General features: G+C 53.8%; 9 protein-coding genes across 9 annotated transcripts; 6 read left to right on the top strand and 3 right to left on the bottom strand.

The window, feature by feature from the left end:
* Positions 1-495: 495 nt before the first annotated feature.
* A1O7_03663 (uncharacterized protein) lies at positions 496-2,263 on the top strand (the record flags this gene model as incomplete). Its single annotated transcript, XM_007757680.1, has 2 exons — positions 496-514; positions 564-2,263. 2 exons carry the CDS (start codon positions 496-498, stop codon positions 2,261-2,263), a joined length of 1,719 nt encoding a protein of 572 aa, XP_007755870.1.
* Positions 2,264-2,943: 680 nt separating this feature from the next.
* Positions 2,944-3,906, top strand: A1O7_03662 (alcohol dehydrogenase; the record flags this gene model as incomplete). The annotated part of the gene is made up of 1 exon (XM_007757679.1): positions 2,944-3,906. The coding sequence occupies one exon, from the start codon at positions 2,944-2,946 to the stop codon at positions 3,904-3,906; it is 963 nt and encodes a 320-aa protein (XP_007755869.1).
* Positions 3,907-5,117: 1,211 nt separating this feature from the next.
* Positions 5,118-6,011, top strand: A1O7_03661 (tagatose 1,6-diphosphate aldolase; the record flags this gene model as incomplete). The annotated part of the gene is made up of 1 exon (XM_007757678.1): positions 5,118-6,011. One exon carries the CDS (start codon positions 5,118-5,120, stop codon positions 6,009-6,011), a length of 894 nt encoding a protein of 297 aa, XP_007755868.1.
* A 168-nt stretch (positions 6,012-6,179) lies between these two features.
* On the bottom strand, positions 6,180-7,556 carry A1O7_03660 (uncharacterized protein; the record flags this gene model as incomplete). Its single annotated transcript, XM_007757677.1, has 2 exons — positions 6,180-7,490; positions 7,539-7,556. 2 exons carry the CDS (start codon positions 7,554-7,556, stop codon positions 6,180-6,182), a joined length of 1,329 nt encoding a protein of 442 aa, XP_007755867.1.
* A 295-nt stretch (positions 7,557-7,851) lies between these two features.
* On the top strand, positions 7,852-9,899 carry A1O7_03659 (uncharacterized protein; the record flags this gene model as incomplete). Its single annotated transcript, XM_007757676.1, has 2 exons — positions 7,852-8,067; positions 8,121-9,899. The coding sequence occupies 2 exons, from the start codon at positions 7,852-7,854 to the stop codon at positions 9,897-9,899; spliced, it is 1,995 nt and encodes a 664-aa protein (XP_007755866.1).
* A 104-nt stretch (positions 9,900-10,003) lies between these two features.
* A1O7_03658 (uncharacterized protein) lies at positions 10,004-11,521 on the bottom strand (the record flags this gene model as incomplete). The annotated part of the gene is made up of 1 exon (XM_007757675.1): positions 10,004-11,521. The coding sequence occupies one exon, from the start codon at positions 11,519-11,521 to the stop codon at positions 10,004-10,006; it is 1,518 nt and encodes a 505-aa protein (XP_007755865.1).
* A 1,596-nt stretch (positions 11,522-13,117) lies between these two features.
* Positions 13,118-14,794, top strand: A1O7_03657 (uncharacterized protein; the record flags this gene model as incomplete). Its single annotated transcript, XM_007757674.1, has 3 exons — positions 13,118-13,174; positions 13,235-13,972; positions 14,024-14,794. The coding sequence occupies 3 exons, from the start codon at positions 13,118-13,120 to the stop codon at positions 14,792-14,794; spliced, it is 1,566 nt and encodes a 521-aa protein (XP_007755864.1).
* A 273-nt stretch (positions 14,795-15,067) lies between these two features.
* On the top strand, positions 15,068-16,873 carry A1O7_03656 (uncharacterized protein; the record flags this gene model as incomplete). The annotated part of the gene is made up of 1 exon (XM_007757673.1): positions 15,068-16,873. The coding sequence occupies one exon, from the start codon at positions 15,068-15,070 to the stop codon at positions 16,871-16,873; it is 1,806 nt and encodes a 601-aa protein (XP_007755863.1).
* Positions 16,874-17,116: 243 nt separating this feature from the next.
* On the bottom strand, positions 17,117-17,407 carry A1O7_03655 (uncharacterized protein; the record flags this gene model as incomplete). Its single annotated transcript, XM_007757672.1, has 2 exons — positions 17,117-17,190; positions 17,254-17,407. The coding sequence occupies 2 exons, from the start codon at positions 17,405-17,407 to the stop codon at positions 17,117-17,119; spliced, it is 228 nt and encodes a 75-aa protein (XP_007755862.1).
* Positions 17,408-17,723: the final 316 nt, after the last annotated feature.

Raw genomic sequence — 17,723 nt, 5'->3', positions numbered from 1 at the left:
CAAAGTCTATCAAGCACCATCCTTTCCAAACCTCGGATGGCTCTGCGTACAATGACCCTCAGACCGCCGGTGAATATACTGATACATGATGGACTTGTCGAAAAATAATCGTCCCTCGGTCGCACAGGAACTGTGGGGTCGGACAGAATGATCCAAACCGATCCCCAGAATCCTCCTGCAGGCGCCTATCCTCTAGTTGATACTGTTGGAAGCACAGCAACTTCAGGTGGAACCGTCAGTCTGATAGATGCGGGGCGTCTTAATGTCGGGAGACAATAGTGGCTTCGTCTGGATCTGCGAACTGTCAGCGTCTTGCTAAACGAGAACTCTATCTGGCCTACTCAGCACGGGCTGCAACACGGCATGCAGCTGACGGTGCTCTTATCGCTTGTCTCCTCCGTATACTAATGTGCCCTGAACCAGAATCTGTATCACTGGGCTTGACTTTCACCTTCAGCCTTGATCCGTCTGGAAGGCCCGACTGGAGATATCAACATGGCGGATACGCTGCATCGTGAGTATCCTCGATGAGCACGACTTGTGTATGTTAACAAAGGTTGCAGCTCCTCCCTCAGTCGTTGCGTCATGGCCAGAACCAGACTATGTCGATCCCCAAACCAGAGGGCCGGGTTTGGTGCAAGCCTGTATCATCTTCAGCGGCCTCGGGATTATCATTGTTTCTGCTCGGATATATTCGCGTCTGGTCATTACTAGAGCACCAGGATGGGATGACCTCCTGGTCGTCGTCGGACTCGGATTCAGCGTTGCCATGTCCGTGATGGTTGTGGTCGGCAACGAACTATACTTCAGCGGCCGACACATATGGGACGTGCCATCGTCTACGTTGACGCCGCACCGTCTCAACGTCTGGATCAGCGAGTGGCTATTTGTTCTTGCCGGCACCGCAATCAAGACCAGTGTGCTGCTGTTTTACCAGCGACTAAGCGTCAAATTCAAGAAGGGATTCCTGGTTGCGACGTGGTTGGGGATTGTCTACAACGTTCTATACCTAGTCGCCTTCACATTCACACTTCTACTCATCTGTCGTCCGGTCGACGCGTACTGGAAATCTTTCGATCCAGGATGGGCCGCTACCCACAACTTCTACTGTGCGAAAGAGGGAGCATCTATCCCAGCGGCCGTGGGTCTAAGTGTATTGGGTGACTTTTACAGTACGCTGCTACCGCTTCTGCTGGTTTTCAGCTTGGAGCTTCCGCCGAAGCAGAAGCTCGGCTTGTACAGCTTGTTCGGCTTGGGGTTCTTGGCATGTGGTTTGGGTTTGGTCAGGGTCGTCCTCACGTACCGGCTGTTGAATGAGACGTATGACTTCACATGGCTTCTGTGGGAAGTATGGATATGGTCTATTGTGGAACTTTACGTTGGGATATTCGCGGCCAGCGCACCGGCCCTCCAGCCCGTTTTCCGTCAGTTCATGGTTGGGTCGATTGGCAGCCTTGCAAGGTATTCGCGACAACGTGGCGACACGGAGGGAACTGCTTCGGATGTCCATCAAGAGGAAAAGCGAGGGTCAAGCAGCGGGGGTGGTGAGACCAGAGCGGAAACGGCGGCGATCGGAACGGCGTTTGGCGGTGACGATACGACTGTGCCGGAAAGGGGATTCTGGAAGGACATGGGCCGCCAAGGAACCCGGCGATTTGCATTGGGGTCAAATCGCGACGGCAAGGTTGTTCTGGTACAGGTTCGGGAGCAGGACGCTGCTCCTCCTTCGCTAAATGGTCAGGGACCAGTGTCAGGAGAAGGTTCGAATTCCCCGAAAGCAGACGGTGCGGCCGAGAACTGGCCTCTACCTACTGCACTGACCAAGCCTCTGCCACCTCTCCCGCCGTGCTCATCACCGGCCGGCAAGAATCGATGGTCATTGCCCTCACAAGCCTCCCAGCAAACGATCCACGTCGGGCTCCAGCTCGATCCTGAGATCCACGACCCTGATCAAGCCGGGTGGAGCGTGAGAACAGCGAAACTCCGCGCGGGATCGCCACTTGCTCAGTCTCAGCACGGGCATACTGCAAGCATGCTGGGGAGAAGGAAGCCTATGATCGGAAGCCAGTCAGCCAAGGGGCTGGTTGAGTCTATACGACACGGTGCAAACTGTACACTACACGCAGCCCTCCTGTCGATCAATCGACTGGCCACCATCAAGGGCAACAACGGGTCGATACGCTCAGCTACCACGAAAGGAAGGGGCTTTGATCCCGAGAGAAGGCCATATGTTCACGGGCTGAGAGACGGGTGTGCGGTGTGACGGCGTTGGAAACAAGCATAACGACGGCAATGAAAAAGTGCCGGAAATTTATCAGACGTCGGCGACTGGTGGAAGAATCAGGAGGCGGTGTTTATTGACGATGACCAAAACTTTGAATGATGGACGAAGGATTCTTGCTTTTATCCCTGTTTGACCACCATTGGGTGTTTCCAACAAAATAGAACATTTGAACCGGTCCCACCATCCGGTGAGAAATACTCATTTACATACGGAACAGGGCTCACAGCTCACTCGCTCGTAGATCGGCTGAAGCGACTCCAAGGATTTTGTCGCCCCTCTTGCTTGTTCCCCCTCATCATCACTACAGTACACCGGCGTCAGTCACCGACGCTCCGACCAGCTCCTTCTCCAACTGGAGGCACGAACAGTTGCGGGCACGCGGCGACGGAGTAACTTTTGCCAGGATGGAACAACACGAGCGTCTGCACGGCAGGAATCCCGTGTGTTCATCATGAGCAATCCACCTTCTCCCATGAATTGCGTCTCATATATCGGAACCATTTTTGAGCAAGTCAAAGAAACAGCAGACCAAACACACGTGGATTCAAGCAACAGCTACTATAGTTAAGCAACAAGGCGCCAATCTCTGGAACAGCAGCGAAGCACGAACAAAGAGCTGAAGGCACAACGTGACATTTTCACCTCGCCCCCTTGTCAGCATGAAAATCCTCATCACAGGAGCCGGCGGCTTCATCGGGCAGTTCCTCGCCCGAGAACTGCTGTCCAACCCGGACAACAAAGTGGTGTTGACAGACATCTTCGACGTGCCGGTGCCCAAGGGGGCGAAACACCCCGAGAATGCCACCACCGTCAAGGCGGACCTCTTGAAGGACCGAAGCGTGGTCACGCCGGACCTGGACGCCGCGTACATCTTCCACGGCATCATGTCGGCCGGTTCGGAAGCCAACTTCGACCTGGGCATGAGCGTCAACCTGGAATCGACGCGCCTGCTGCTCGAGACGATCCGCCAAGTCCGCCCGGGCCTGCGCGTCATCTACTCGTCCAGCGGCGCGGTCTACGGACGGCCTTTACCGGCTGTGATCACCGAAGATGTGCTGCCCACGCCCGAGGGCTCGTACGGGGCCGCGAAATTCATGTGCGAGATCCTCATCAACGACATGACGCGCAAGGGCTTCATCGACGCCTTCTGCATCCGCTTCCCCACCGTGACCGTGCGGCCGGGCAAGCCCGCGCCCGCGGCGTCGGCGTTCATCTCGGGCATCATCCGCGAGCCGCTGGCGGGCAAGGAGTGCGTGCTGCCCGTCAAGGACCGGGCGTTCCCTTCGCACGTCACGTCCCCTAAAACCTTGATCCACAATCTGGTCTACTGTCTCAGTTTGCCGTCGGACGCGCTGCCCTCGCACAAGCGGGTGATCAACGCGCCCGGCCACGTCGTGACCATCCAGGACATGATGGACGCGCTGGCAAAGGTCGGGGGCGAGGATAAGCTGCAGTACGTTCGGGAGGAGCATGACGAGCCCATCGCCAAGATCCTGTATACCTGGGCGGTCACGTATGATAACTCGCTGGCCTATAAGCTGGGGTTCAAGAAGCCCGACAGCTTCGAGCAGTCGGTGAGGGAGCATATCGAGTATATGGAGGAGCAGGAGAAATTGGCATAAGAGGGTGAAAATCGGCACGAAAAGCGGGGAGAAGGGGCATGGGTAGGATAGTGGTAGATACCGTAGCTGGGGATTGACGGACGAGGCTGAGCCGAGAGGGAGAGGCAAGGGCTCTGGCTGTGGATGGGAGGAGCTACACCCGAGTCCTGCGCACAACATCGAAGCATGGCCCTTTGTTTGCTGAACGATTTCCTGATACTGCCAGATTCGACCCAAAGGTTTAGTTCGAATTTGTCCATCACGGGTGGCGGTCGAGAACGCCGTCTACGAGTACTGTACTCCTGCGTAGGCAGACAGGGCCGAAGCATTCTGCGTCAAAAAGCCTTCCTGCTTTCTCAGAGCAGGTACACAGTCGACCGCAACTTACCACAGCATTGCCATTTTGCCTATTAGCATTTGCGCGGCCTTGGTTTTGGCCTCGGTGTCAAAGCCGATGGATGCCGGATAGTTATACTTTGCCCACATCAAGAAGATCCAGCAATCTGGACGAGATGTAAGGGTATCAGGATGAGTGAGCAGAAGCACAGGCTGCGCAGAAGTTGAAGTAGCTCCGCTCTCAGCCATGGAATCGGACGCGTCCCTAGTTTCGAGATTGCGTGTGGACGTACGTACTGTGTATGAAGCCGACCTCGAAAATCAGGGGCAAAATGCTTAAGGTTCAATAGCCGACAATGACACCGGACAAACAGCACGCAGCACCCCGCCATGACCCCTGCCAAACCCTGTGCTTGTGCCCCTCATCTTCATGCGGAGAACAGGCCGACGACATCATTCTTCCCTGATGCATTCATTTTTCCTTCGACGAGGAATCTGGTGGATACCTACCTAGGTACTGTTTGAGCGGCCGCCTACGCACGGCATGTTGCCGACGATGATTGCTTGACGGCATCTGCGATGGCCTGCAGTGTCGGAACGCAGCCGAGAATTTTGCCCTTCTGTATGGCATTGATTGCGTTGAGTTGAATTTTCGAAGACCCGGCCAATTGAGGATAGACCTTTGAGCTTCAACATTTCTTCCGTTGGCCTTGACTATACTCTGTACTCCCATATACACACTCATACTGATCCTCACACCTATACTCAAAAACAACACTGCACTGCTAGAGCAGACAGAATAGAAGCATCATCACAGTCTCTTTCGGCGCCGACGACCCAGAGATACCGACTCCTTCCTCCTCCAACCCACCCCCGTCAACATATCAGCCATCAACATGCCCGACCTGTCGCAAAACATCAGCGTGCGCATCCTCAAGGCCGCCGAGGCCGGCCGCTACGGCGTCCCCGGCGTGGTATGCTACAACCTCGAAGCCATCATCGCATGCCGCAAGGCCGCCGAGGCGAAGAACTCGCCGTGCCAGATCCTCCTGTTCCCCTGGGCGCAGGAATACGCCGACGACAACCTGGTGAACCTGGCCGCGGACGTGTGCCGCAGCGCCACCGTGCCCATGTCGCTGCACCTGGACCACGCGCAGAGCGAGGCGGCCATCAAGCGCGCCGCCCACACGGGCAAGTTCGACAGCATCATGGTCGACATGTCGCACTACGAAAAGGCGGAGAACCTGGCGCGCACAAAGGAGCTGGTCACCTACTGCCACGGGTTGGGGATCGCGACCGAGGCCGAACCGGGGCGCATCAACGGCGGCGAGGCCGGCGTGCAGGACACGGGCGATCTCGAGGGCATCCTGACCACGCCCGACGAGGCGCTGCAGTTCATCGACACGGGGATCGACTTTCTGGCGCCGGCCATCGGGAACGTCCACGGGCCCTATAATGGCGTGGAAAACATCCATTTGGACTTTCCCAGGCTGGCGTCCATCCAGGAGGCCGCCAAGGGGAGGGTCACCCTCGTGATGCACGGGACCAACGAGTTCACGGCCGACATCTTCAAGCAGTGCGTGGCGGCGGGGATGACCAGGTTAAACGTCAACCAGATCGTCTTGTGGAAGTACGAGGACTACGCGAAAGAGAAGGCTGGGCGCACACCGTTGACAGAATTCATGGAGGAAGGAACAAGATTGATCCAGGAGAGGATCGAGTGGATGATGGATAACATCGGCAGCACGGGCAAGGCCGGCGATGTCCAGAAAGGAGATAGCAGATGGTGAGCACAGATTAGCGGTCAATCCTTGAAAAGGATTTCTTGCTCATCTAAGAGGCCTATTTTGCTCGATCAGGCCAGATCGTAAACGGCTTCACTGCCGCTCCAAGGTCGAAAGGTCGACGATTCTTTTAAATTGACTCCCGCCATCATGGGGTATGACTCTCCTATGGTCTTACTTGGATTCCGCAGCTGTCCTTTCTGTCGTAGCTGGCTCGGCGTCTTTCTTATCTTCAATCTTCTTCTCATTGTCATCGTCGTCCTTCAAGGTAATAACCTTCGCATCCTTCTCCTCGTCACTATCGCCCAGACTGAATGGATCGTTATCCGTTACTGGGCTCGGATCAACACTTTGTAGCGGTTGCCATTTGCTCGACTTGGTGGTTGCAGCACCTGCTGGTTTCGGTGATGCGCTGTACATATCGCGGATCTCCTCGGGCGGGCCATCCTGGAAAGACACCTTCCGGTTGGTCCCTGGCGAGGGGCGACGGTCTAGTCCTTGAGACTTAAACAGGTTGGGATTCGCGACTGGTCGACTTGATGTCCGTGGCGGTGCGTCACCCTCTCGGAGTTCCAGCTTGGAAAAGTCGTCGCCAATCGGTTGCATGTCCGCATCATAGCGTTGGAGGTCTGCACTGCGACGCATCTCGCCGCTCCGGCGACCTGTAAAAGGTGATTGTTGTGTCGGCCGAGCCGGCAGGGGTGGCTGAGCCTGCCCAAATTCGACGTCGTCATCGTCCTCGCCGTCGATTCTCTTCTTGAATGCGCTGATCCAGCTGTTGACCGTCTTCTGTGTCTCAACGAACCCTTTCCGGATATTGTCGCGGATCTCTGGGAGGTCGTCTGTCACAGCGTCTATTAGCGTGTATTTGTCTGAGTGTAAGCCGGGCGCTATACCATCAATGAAACTCCGCCACGGTACATCATCAGGATTTGGGCTCGCTCCTGGCCGTCCAACCCGGGAGCCTGGCAGGTTTTCGTTGTATCTTTCGCTGGAGCTACGGCGGCCTCTTGGTTGCTGTCTCGGTGCGCCAGCATTGTACTCCTGCGCCAGCTGTCTCGCATATAACTCATCGGCTTCTAGCTGAGTGAGCTTCGTGGATGCAGGAGATTGTTGAGACGGTCGAGGAGGTTTGGGTGGAGGTGTAGGTTCGGGCTCTCTTTGTGAATCTGGGTCGCTCATCCCAAGCAGCGCATTGAAAGCCGGTTCAATATCGCCTCGACTTGCGGTAAGAACTGCTCGAATGACACCAATTTCAATTGCAGGGAATGCTTCTTTCAAGGTGAGTTCTGCCTGTTCGCGCTGAGATATTGGCCGAGGTGGTTTTGAAGGCGGAACCTCGTCCTTGGGAGGTGGCTTCGGGATCTCGGTCTTGGTCGTCTCTACGGTGCCCGTCTCTTGATCGCTATCGAAATCCAGGGGTCGTGCAGTGGTCGGGGACTCTGGGGGTCCATCCGATGGTTTCAACGGAGATACAGGCGATGACTTCGCATGTCAGTACAAGCCCTGCCAGGTGTAAGCAGAGGGACTCACCGCTGTGTTGCTTGCCATGTCGATGTTGGATGATGGTGTTCAACTCGGGAGGTAGAATCGTATTCAATGGAAAGGTTGTGCAATCTTGCAGGCAGCTGGATTACTGGATACGAAACAACACATGTCTCCATTCGGGGGAAGCTGCGGTCACGGCTTCTCGGTGGGGTCGGGAGTCCTTTACGCGGCGCAGTGGCTTGGCGCAGTGGCTGCGATGACGTCGGTGAATGCGGCGTCATTTGTGGCGGTGCAATGTCGATTTCTCCGCAAGGGACTTGTGCCATTGCGCCTGGTAACCATCGAGGGAACACGCAATATGGCCGACTTTGACCTGTCCTTCATTCCTGCTTTGTACACTCCCTCGGCCTTACTTCCAATCTCCAGGCACAAAGCTAGTCTCCTGTACACGATCGAGACATATCCAGTTACGGTGATTATTGGGCAAACTGGCAGTGGAAAGACCACCCAGCTCCCTCAGTACTTAGAACAGGCAGGATGGTGCTCCGGTGGAAAATGTATAGCGGTCACTCAGGTAGGTGAGTCAGGTCCTTACAAAGAGCCAGATTGTATTTGACAATCTCCCAGCCAAGAAGGGTCGCTGCCACCACAGTCGCTGCCCGCGTCGCCGAAGAGATGAGATGTCAAGTGGGTGAACAGGTTGGCTACTCGATCCGCTTCGAGGATGTCACTTCAGCCAAGACCAGAATCAAGTTTCTTACCGATGGCATGCTGCTGCGGGAGGCTTTGGTTGACCCGTTACTGACCAGATACTCGGTCATCATGATCGATGAGGCGCACGAAAGATCGTTGAGCTCGGACATCCTTCTGGGCCTCCTGAAGAAAATCATGAAGCGCCGCCCAGAGTTGAGAATTATTGTCAGCAGTGCAACCCTCGAAGTTGAAAAATTTGCAGCTTTCTTCGCCAATCCAGAGGCCCCTGATGACCAGCAGCAGTGCCGCATTGTCAGTATCGAGGGCCGGACATACGCCGTCGACACCTTATATCTAGATCAGCCGACTGACAATTATGTGGAGAAAGCCGTGCAAACAGCATTTACTATCCATCAACAGGAAGGTCCAGGGGATATCCTCGTCTTCCTCACTGGGAGGGAGGAAATCGAAACAGCCGTACAAAAGCTCTCCGAGTTAGCATCAACACTACCACCACAAGCTCAAGCGCTTCAACCCCTTCCGCTCTATGCCGGTCTCAGCACCGACGACCAGATGTACGTTTTTTCCGAAGCGGCAGAAAACACGCGAAAGGTGATTCTCAGTACAAATATCGCGGAAGCCTCCGTCACAATCAACGGCATCGTCTATGTCGTCGACTGCGGCTTTGTCAAGCTGCGCGCATTCAACCCAAACACAAACATAGAGACACTGACCCCTTTCTCCACATCAAAAGCCTCTGCAACCCAGCGAGCCGGCCGCGCAGGGCGAACGCAACCAGGGAAGTGCTTCCGACTGTACACGCAGCAGTTCTACGCCTCCCTGCCCGCAACGACGACCCCGGAAATCCAACGCTCGAACCTCGCCCCAGTCGTCCTCCAGCTCAAAGCCCTGGGGATCGACAACATTGTACGATTCGACTTCCTCTCGCCTCCACCCTCACAACTCCTCATCCGAGCGTTCGACCTCCTCTACGCTCTCGGTGCGGTAGACGACTATGCGAAACTCACCTCTCCCCTGGGAACGCGGATGGCCGAACTGGGCGCCGTCCCGCCCATGATGGCGAAATGCCTCCTGACTTCCTCCTCACCGCAATTCGACTGCCAAGCCGAGATGCTTACCCTCGCCGCAATGACTTCCCTGCAAGGTAACATCTGGTTCCACCACGAGGGCCAGAAGAAAGCCATGGAGTCTTCGCGCCGGAAATTCGCCGCCGAAGAAGGCGACCATCTCACGCTGTTGAACGTCTACCAGGCATTTGTGACAAAGGGAAGGAAAGAGGCGAAATGGTGCCATGACCATCACCTGAATTTCAAGAGTATGCAGCGCGCAGTGAGTATCAGGAAACAGCTGTGGCGATATCTCGAGAAGCTTGGGGCCGCAAAAGGAGACGACCCGTCCGCACCTGCGGCCGCTCAACACCAGAACAAGGCACAAAACATCCTCAAATGCCTGGTAATGGGGTATTTCTCGCACGCCGCGAAAATGCAACCCGACGGATCGTTCAAGTCCGTGTCTGGAAACGTCACGATGCATGCCCATCCGACGAGTCTCATGTTCAACAGGAAAGCAGAGTACGTCATCTTCCACGAGTTATTGGAGACAGGGGACAAAGTGTACATCAAGGATTTGAGCAAGGTGGAGAAGGGCTGGTTGGTCGAGTTTGGAGGCGGCTATTACAACCTCAAGAGCTGAGAGCTAAGCCAGTATCTAGAAACCCTCTGCACCTTCTGATCTGTGCATTATTTCCAGTCTATGCCATAATGCCCGGTATCATGCTCTCTAATCCTGCCCCGTCGTCATTCGTAGTCGTCGTATCTCATGGGTTCTCTCTGGGTGAACTCGATGGCCTGCTCCTCTGTTGCTAGCCCCTTTTCTTTCCGTTGCCTCAACTTTGCTGACCCTTCTTTGCACACATCACAAGCGTAATAACATTCGGCAGCCTCCTTCTTGTCCCCGAAATAGCGACTAACCAGTTCGTGGCGACAGGTGCTAGTGTTTTCGCAGAACTCGACGATCCTCTTAAGCGATTCGAACCTCGACTCCGTCTTGGCCTTGCTCTTATCCTTGGCTGCCTCGCAGCTCATGCGATATTGGCAACGAGTGGCCTCCTCCCGCGTATACAATATGATGCTGGAGGCGGCTTTGTTGTCCCGTCCTGCTCGACCCGACTCTTGTGCGAATGCCTCCATTCCCTTGGGAAGGCCGTAGTGTATGACGAAGCGGATAGAAGCAACGTCAATGCCCATACCAAAGGCCGTTGTGGCACAGATGATGTTGAAAGACGCAGCTATGCTATCGTTGTCTTCCACCTGCAATAGCCGTGGATCTGCTTTTGCGTGTCTCTCGAACAATCTCTGAATCTTCTCGCGCTTGTCTGGGTCCAGGCCGGCATGGTAGGCGCTTGCTCTTATGCTCACACCAGTCAACTTTGAGGCTACCGTATCTGCTGTTGCACGCATGGTAACGTAAACAATGCCGGTAATTAACGGTATGGTTGCGGATGGATCTCGTTGTCTAAGATGCCGGATCAGTGCGACTCGTCTCCGATGCATAAACTCCAGCTTGGACAATAGGTACGGAAACATGTCGTCTTCACCGGTTTTCGGATTCGACTCGGAGAGGTACTGGACCTCGTAGTGGATGTTTGGCCGGGACGTTGATGTTGAAAAGCATTTCGTCTTCTCATTATCGAGACCAAGAAAATTGAAGATATCATCTCTTACTTGCTTCGTGGCAGTGGCAGTCACTGCCATCATTGGCACAGACGGGCAATTCAGGCTGGTTTTCAACCATAGCAGCTCTTTGTAGGCTGGACGGAAGTCATGGCCCCATTCGCTGATGCAATGTGCTTCATCAATGGCAACCCGTACAAGTTGGCCCTGGCGATGAATCTGCATGATGATGTTGCGGAACCGGTCCAGCGCGCAGAGCTCGGGCGTGACATACAGCAACTTGGTCTCCGGATGGCCGCAAAGCAGATCTGCCTCGATACGTCGCCTGTCCGTCAGCGGCGTCCTGCCGTTGATCATCTCGACAGCAATGCCCAGTGCTTTGGCTGCGTGGACCTGGTTCTCCATCAAGGCCAGGAGAGGCGAGATTACCACAGTGACTCCCAAGGAGACGACGGCAGGCAATTGATAGCATAACGATTTGCCAAACGAGGTGGCTGCGCAGACAAAGACATCGTGGCCAGCAACCACCGCGGTGATGACTTCTTCCTGGACCGGTCTGAACGCGTCTTTGCCGAACACGCGGCGGAGAGTGAAGCGGAGGTCTGTGATGCTCACTGCGCCCCTCAATGAAGCTCGTCGCATTATGACCGTAGAATCATATCGGGATGTGCGACAACCAAGGGTCAGCGGGGCCTTCAATCGCTCTGTTTGTACATTCTTGATGGCACTGGTTTGGTATCTTGTATTTTTTATTAAGAAGAGTAAGAGCGACTACTCTTCTTACGTATTGCTAGGTGCAACAGCTCTTGTGCGAGAAAGGAGGGAAAAGATGCGCTGGTCACTTTCGGGACATGCGAGGAAGCGCATTTTCGGGAATAATGGTTCGCAGTAGACGCGCGTTGTCACGTGTGAAATCTACGGTGGGGTGTTACATCATCTTTGACCACGGTTCACAGGGCAAAAGAAAATGCTCTCTCACGGTGTGACCAAAATAACTGGGGCACAGCACGATCCTCACCAAAATACACTGTTTTCATGGCAGCACATAGACATCCACAACACAGATGGATAATAAATAATTACACCAGTATTTAGGCAGATTATGAAACTACTTATCCCTCTAGTTTTGAGCTTTCATTCCGAGTCCTTCAAGTGTAGTGTTGTTGTAAATCTTCTCGAGCGCTGTAAAACCGTAGAATCTCACTATAATTAGTAGAGTGCTTAGAACTTCTCAGTATAACTACCTATAAGAGAGAGAAACTATCTTAAGTTTCCACATATATATAAAACAAGTATTTAGTAACACAATGCTCGAGTATTAGTTATCCATCTGTACTGTGGATGGCTCTGTGCAGCCATTGAAACAGTGTATTTTGGTGAGGATTGTGCTGTGCCCCAGTTATTTTGGTCACACCGTGTCTCTTTCCTTTCCCTTTGTTACTTTGAACCATATTCGCGTCGAATACCTCTCAAAGTTTTCGTCACCGCCAATGCATCAGATATGCTGCAATCTATCGATCGAGAACAGTTCGCTCTGCCGGCTGTCCTTTTGAAGTTTGACACAGAACACTTCCTCCGCTACTCTGCCCTGCCTTCGAGTCTCCGGCGCGCCATGCGGGTCAACCAGAATCGTGTTGTGAGATTCCACTGTTCTGGCATTGAAGGTTTGTCTGGGTACCTTGTATCAGATTGGACTCAGCAAGATGCCACTAAGAATTGACTGTCGTCTTCGGGCTATTGCGTGAGGCCAGATCTCCAATGAGCAATTTCAAGCGGAAATAGATGACTTTCTGCTAGTATGCACCGCTTCTTTGCATGCGAGAGTCCTGAAAACCCGTGCCGCGCGTTGATATAGGTCAGTAGCTGTTTCAAGTTTCGGTCATTGTGGGGACTCGACATCTTATTGGCACTGGACACCAGAGTTTGGGAGACCTGCTCATGTGCATCCAGAATTCTTCGCCGAATGAACCAATTGCGGTATGGTCAAACGCCACGGATTTCACAAGGCTAACAGGGCGTTTTCCGCCGCAAAAGCACCATCACCACCTCCTCCAGGCCATGAACGACCGCTTTGAAGGCAGACGCATTTCCGCATTCTCGCAAAATGCCCTAAATTCTCCCAAGCCCTTCTGCTCCTCCTCGTTAGATTCAAGCCTCTCCTTCCCTGTCCTGTTCTCGTCGCCAGCCAAAGACATCCAAGCCTATCCATGGGCAGCACTCAATGCCTGATCGGCAATCATGGTTGGAATAGCAAGAGCTCGTGGGTGTGGCACTTGCAGAAAGCGCAAGATAGCGGTACTGATCCTTTGCTCACTACTGGCCAAGGAGGCGCCCTCTGACAGTAACCGATGATAGTGTGGATTGGAGAAGCCTAGTTGTGCTCAATGTCTCAAGTCAAAGCGAATCTGCGTCGGATACAGGAAGTACCCTATCTTCATCACTCATCAGCCGCCTAAGGAGAACAAGGTAGAAGACACAGCACAAGCGGATTTCGAGTCTGATAGATGGGCACAGTCTGGAGACTCCCGAGCCGGGTATCCAGACTTCAATTCGGCCGTCACCACTGCAGTATCCCCTGGACCCCACCTTGGCCCGACAAAATCGCTCGTTCCACTAGGGGCACAAGTCGATGCCAATCCTGTTCTTCGGCAGCAGCTTCTCAAAGTGTATCTGGATAGCCATCTCTCCAAGACCCGAGTCGGACCCATGCAGCAAAGGATCTGGTTAATACAGATACCCTGCCTTCCGCATATTACTCCTGCATTAGAGATCTCAATGATGGCGCTGTGTCTAGCGAAATTGGGAGATCTCCACCACGACGAAGGACTAAGCTACGAGAGCCTCAAGCTGTACCGGCGTGCCCTCCACGTTCTGCAGTTAGCGCTGTGGGATCCTGCATTGATGCTCGACGAACAGACTCTTACTGCCTGTGTGGCCTTGGGTATGTATGAAATGAGCCAATGTCCGAACCAATCGAAACACGGCTATGTCAGCCACACTCTAGGTTGCCGCAGACTTGTCCAGCTCCGCGGTCCCGAGGCACACGTGGATGGTTTGGGCCATGCGGTGTTTGTCCACTGGCGCATTCAAGAGGTAAGCATCCGGGCACAGGAATCCAGCAACAACTGCCTAACAAAGACGCAGATCCTTTACGCATTGGACCAAGGCGAATATTCTTTCCTGAGAGACCCGTTGTGGCAGGAAGTGCCGTGGCGCAGACTACCCAAAACGCCATACGACCGCATCTATGACTTTCTCATCCGTGCTCCTGAGCTTCGCAATCGGGGCGAGGTGCTCGAGTTTCTGGATCCTTGTAGTAAAATACAGCTCGCGACGGAGATTATCTGGAAGTGCTGGGAGATGGACTCAGAATTACAGTCAGTCTATGAGTCTCTGGAGGCATGCCATGAAGGACCATTGTCCTGGCCCGAGCTGGCGCACAATAAAGACCTTCATGGTGACTCTGAAGATGGCATGCTCTTTCCAGTTGCCTTTCATTTCCCAAACCTATCGATCGCCAATACCGTTATCATCTACTGGGCCGTCCAGGTAATACTGTGGCATGGGATGTGGCAGCTCTATCGTCTCCTGGACGAGTTGGAATTGCACTTCCCTGCAGCGGCCAAAGTTGAGCACGGACATGCTGTCAGCACGCGCTTCAATTTTCCCCCTCTCGACCACCGAGCAGACTTTGCCGCACCGTGCCGCAACATCTTCCAGTCGGTAGAATACGCATTGGAGGACAGCCTGTTGGATCAAGGACCAAAAAGTGTTGCCTGTCCGTTGAGGATTGCGTACGAGACGCTGCGGCTCTATCCCAAACATAAGCAGGAGATCGCTTGGGCAGAACGGGCGAAGAAGATGGTTGAGAGCCGCTCGTTACGGTTGCTTACCTACTATATTCCCCGGAGATAGTTTTGTATTATACGCAATGTTTGCCACTGCCACTTCAAGCAGAGCCTCCTGGATCCGACCAATCACGATTCGCCAAGGACAGCCTGGCTTCATCGTCGTCGTCTTCTTTAATTAGATGGTCACTCACTTTGTTCCTCCATGTCTTCTGCCTGGTTCACTGATGACCTCCATAAAATCAATCTCCTTGCTATGATAGCTACTTAAGGTGGCCGTCCCATCTGTCAAGCACTGCTACCCTGACGCGTTCCTCCACCTTTCGCCACCGACGACGACATGGCTTCCGAACCAGGTCCTGTCATTCAGTTCATGGGCAAAGTGGCCTATCACTTCGAAATGATGCAACCGCTCTTGCCCACATACCTCCATCTTCTTGTGTCGGCAATCTTCCCGATCTACACTGCCGCTCATGCATCTTTGACGAGACCACCGTCCGCCGCACCACGAAAACCGAAGAAGAACGGAGATGACGCTGAAGACGACCGCGACGACACGTCATCAACGCAAGTCGAGAGCTTGACTCCCTCGGACGCCATAATGTTCCCTGTCCTCGCTGGCGGGACACTAGCATCGCTCTACTTCATCCTGAAATGGCTCCAGGATCCCGCCTGGTTGAACTGGGCTCTCGGGCTCTACTTCTCCCAAGTTGGTCTCTTCTTCGCCACAAAGTTTCTCAAGGACGCATTTTCTCTCATGAGATCCTTTATGCTCCCCAGTCAGTTCTCCAGGCGCCGTTTATTGTGGAAAGCCGACCAGCAGGCGAAATGCTTCAAGACTGAGACTGGAGAAAGCACTGGCTCCCCATTAGCCGGACCGCTGGGACAGATACCGCTTCCCAGTGCCGTTTCACTACGGATATGGGAGATTCGGCGGCTACTTTACACGAAAGCACGATTCGAGCTCCACGTTCACAAACTCATCACCCTGAAGGCGCCAGTCGAATTCCTTGATGTGCTTAGCCTGACGCTCTCCTGCAGCATCGTGTACTACCACACCTTCGTTGGCAAACCTTGGTTTCTCACCAACTTCCTGGGCTTCTCCTTCTGCTACGGCTCCTTGCAGTATGTGACTCCAACAACAGCATGGACCGGGACACTCATCCTCAGCGCTTTGTTCTTCTACGACATCTACTTTGTCTTCTTCACACCAATGATGGTCACAGTGGCCACGAAGCTGGATGTGCCGATCAAATTGCTGTTCCCTCGTCCTGATGGCTGCGTGATGCCGGTCGGCGCGCCTGAAGGATCGCCAGAAATGGAAGAATATCTCAAATGTCTGGCTAAGAAGCGAACAATGGCCATGCTTGGACTGGGAGACATTGTCGTTCCGGGGATGGTGTTGGCTTTTGCGCTGCGATTCGACCTGTACTTGCACTACCTCCAACAGAACAACACGACTAAGCAGGGAGAAATAACAAAGACCACTCGACCAACCTATACCAGCGCCAGGGGGGGCTGGGGCGAACGATTCTGGACCAGTTCGCGGCTGTGGGCCAAGGAGATGCGAGCGAAGCAATTCCCTAAACCATATCTGTACGCTACCATCACCGGCTATGTCGTCGGCATGGTTGTTACTGTGGTTGTGATGCAGGTGGCTCAACACGCTCAGCCGGCATTGCTGTATCTCGTCCCAGGTGTCCTGGGGTCTCTCTGGGGCACTGCGTTGGTGAAAGGCGATCTGAAAACACTGTGGAACTACAGTGAGATGCCGGAAATTGGGAAAGACAAGAAGGAGGATGCTACTCAGGACGAGAAGAAGTCACTACAGTCTGCTGGGGATGCTGTTGAAGACGAAAGCCCACTTGCGAACGGTCAGGTCAGTGAAGAAGATAAAGACACCAAGCTGCAGAAATCCCAAGCTGGCAATAAGGGGACTGAGGAGGCCCGTCGTCATCTGGTCTATCTTTCAATCACCATGCCCGATGTATCGCATGACAGTGACTCCACAATATCAACCGAGTCGACAGCCGCGCTTGAAGGGCCGAATCAAGCTTTTGCCGATGATAAGCGAGTGGCAGAGAACCGAAGCACAGAGCGAGCCAAGGACGGCGAACCGCCAGGGAAGCGAGCCAGGAGATCATGAAGTGAATACAGATCACGAACTTGTCAGCTTGATGCATAGCGACGGATCGATGGCGGAACACTGTTAGAGAAGGAATAGAAGCAAGCATCTTGCAGCGTTGGCACCAGAGAGAAGATGAACACGTTGTTTTGTCTTGATCCTGGTTTATTCCATTCCTTCCATTCCTGGGCACGCATGCATATGTATGTGTATCAATGCCTTTTGTGATCCGTCCGTCCCATTATGCATCATCGAGGAAGTGAGCTACTTGCTGACGTGATCGTTCATCTCCTGCGCCTTGGCCTTGAGTTCGTCCTTGCCTTTTGCCTCGGGCAGATCTATGGAAGCATTTGATGTTAGTGATGGCTCGTCGCATTGACTTTTAGGTGATGAATGCTCACTGTCTGAGAGCTGAGGTCCCTTGCTCTGGTGATCATAAGCGTGTGCCTGTTCCTGCTTTCCCTGATGAGTTGGGTGGCTGGAGGCTGTCGAGTGGTCGGACTCTTTAGCGACCTTGTCGAAGATCGAGTCTTGAGCGCTGTCTGATGTGGCCATGTTTACGGTAATTTTGGTACCGATGATTGTGGGTTTGTAGTAGTGCGGAATTGTGTGAGAGAAAGGTAATCGAAAGATCAGAGATGAAATCGGGACGTTTATGTACTTGTATCACCACTCTCACCACTCTGTGATTGCATCTGCCTTATACGCTTGTTCACTTGTGGTTATGACGCCTTCTTGTTTGGGGACGCACGACGTGGGGTGTGGTGACGGAATGCTTAACGTCCCTCCAATTGAACAGGCTCGATTCACCAGGGGCTGCCCTCACGCCTAAGCCCCGCAATGGGCATCCCTAACGAGGGTTTCCCGAGCC

Source organism: Cladophialophora yegresii, assembly GCF_000585515.1.
Source record: "Cladophialophora yegresii CBS 114405 chromosome Unknown aczIN-supercont1.2, whole genome shotgun sequence".
In the NCBI taxonomy this organism is placed as follows: Eukaryota; Fungi; Ascomycota; class Eurotiomycetes; order Chaetothyriales; family Herpotrichiellaceae; genus Cladophialophora; species Cladophialophora yegresii.
This window is presented reverse-complemented; position numbering and strand designations above follow the sequence as displayed.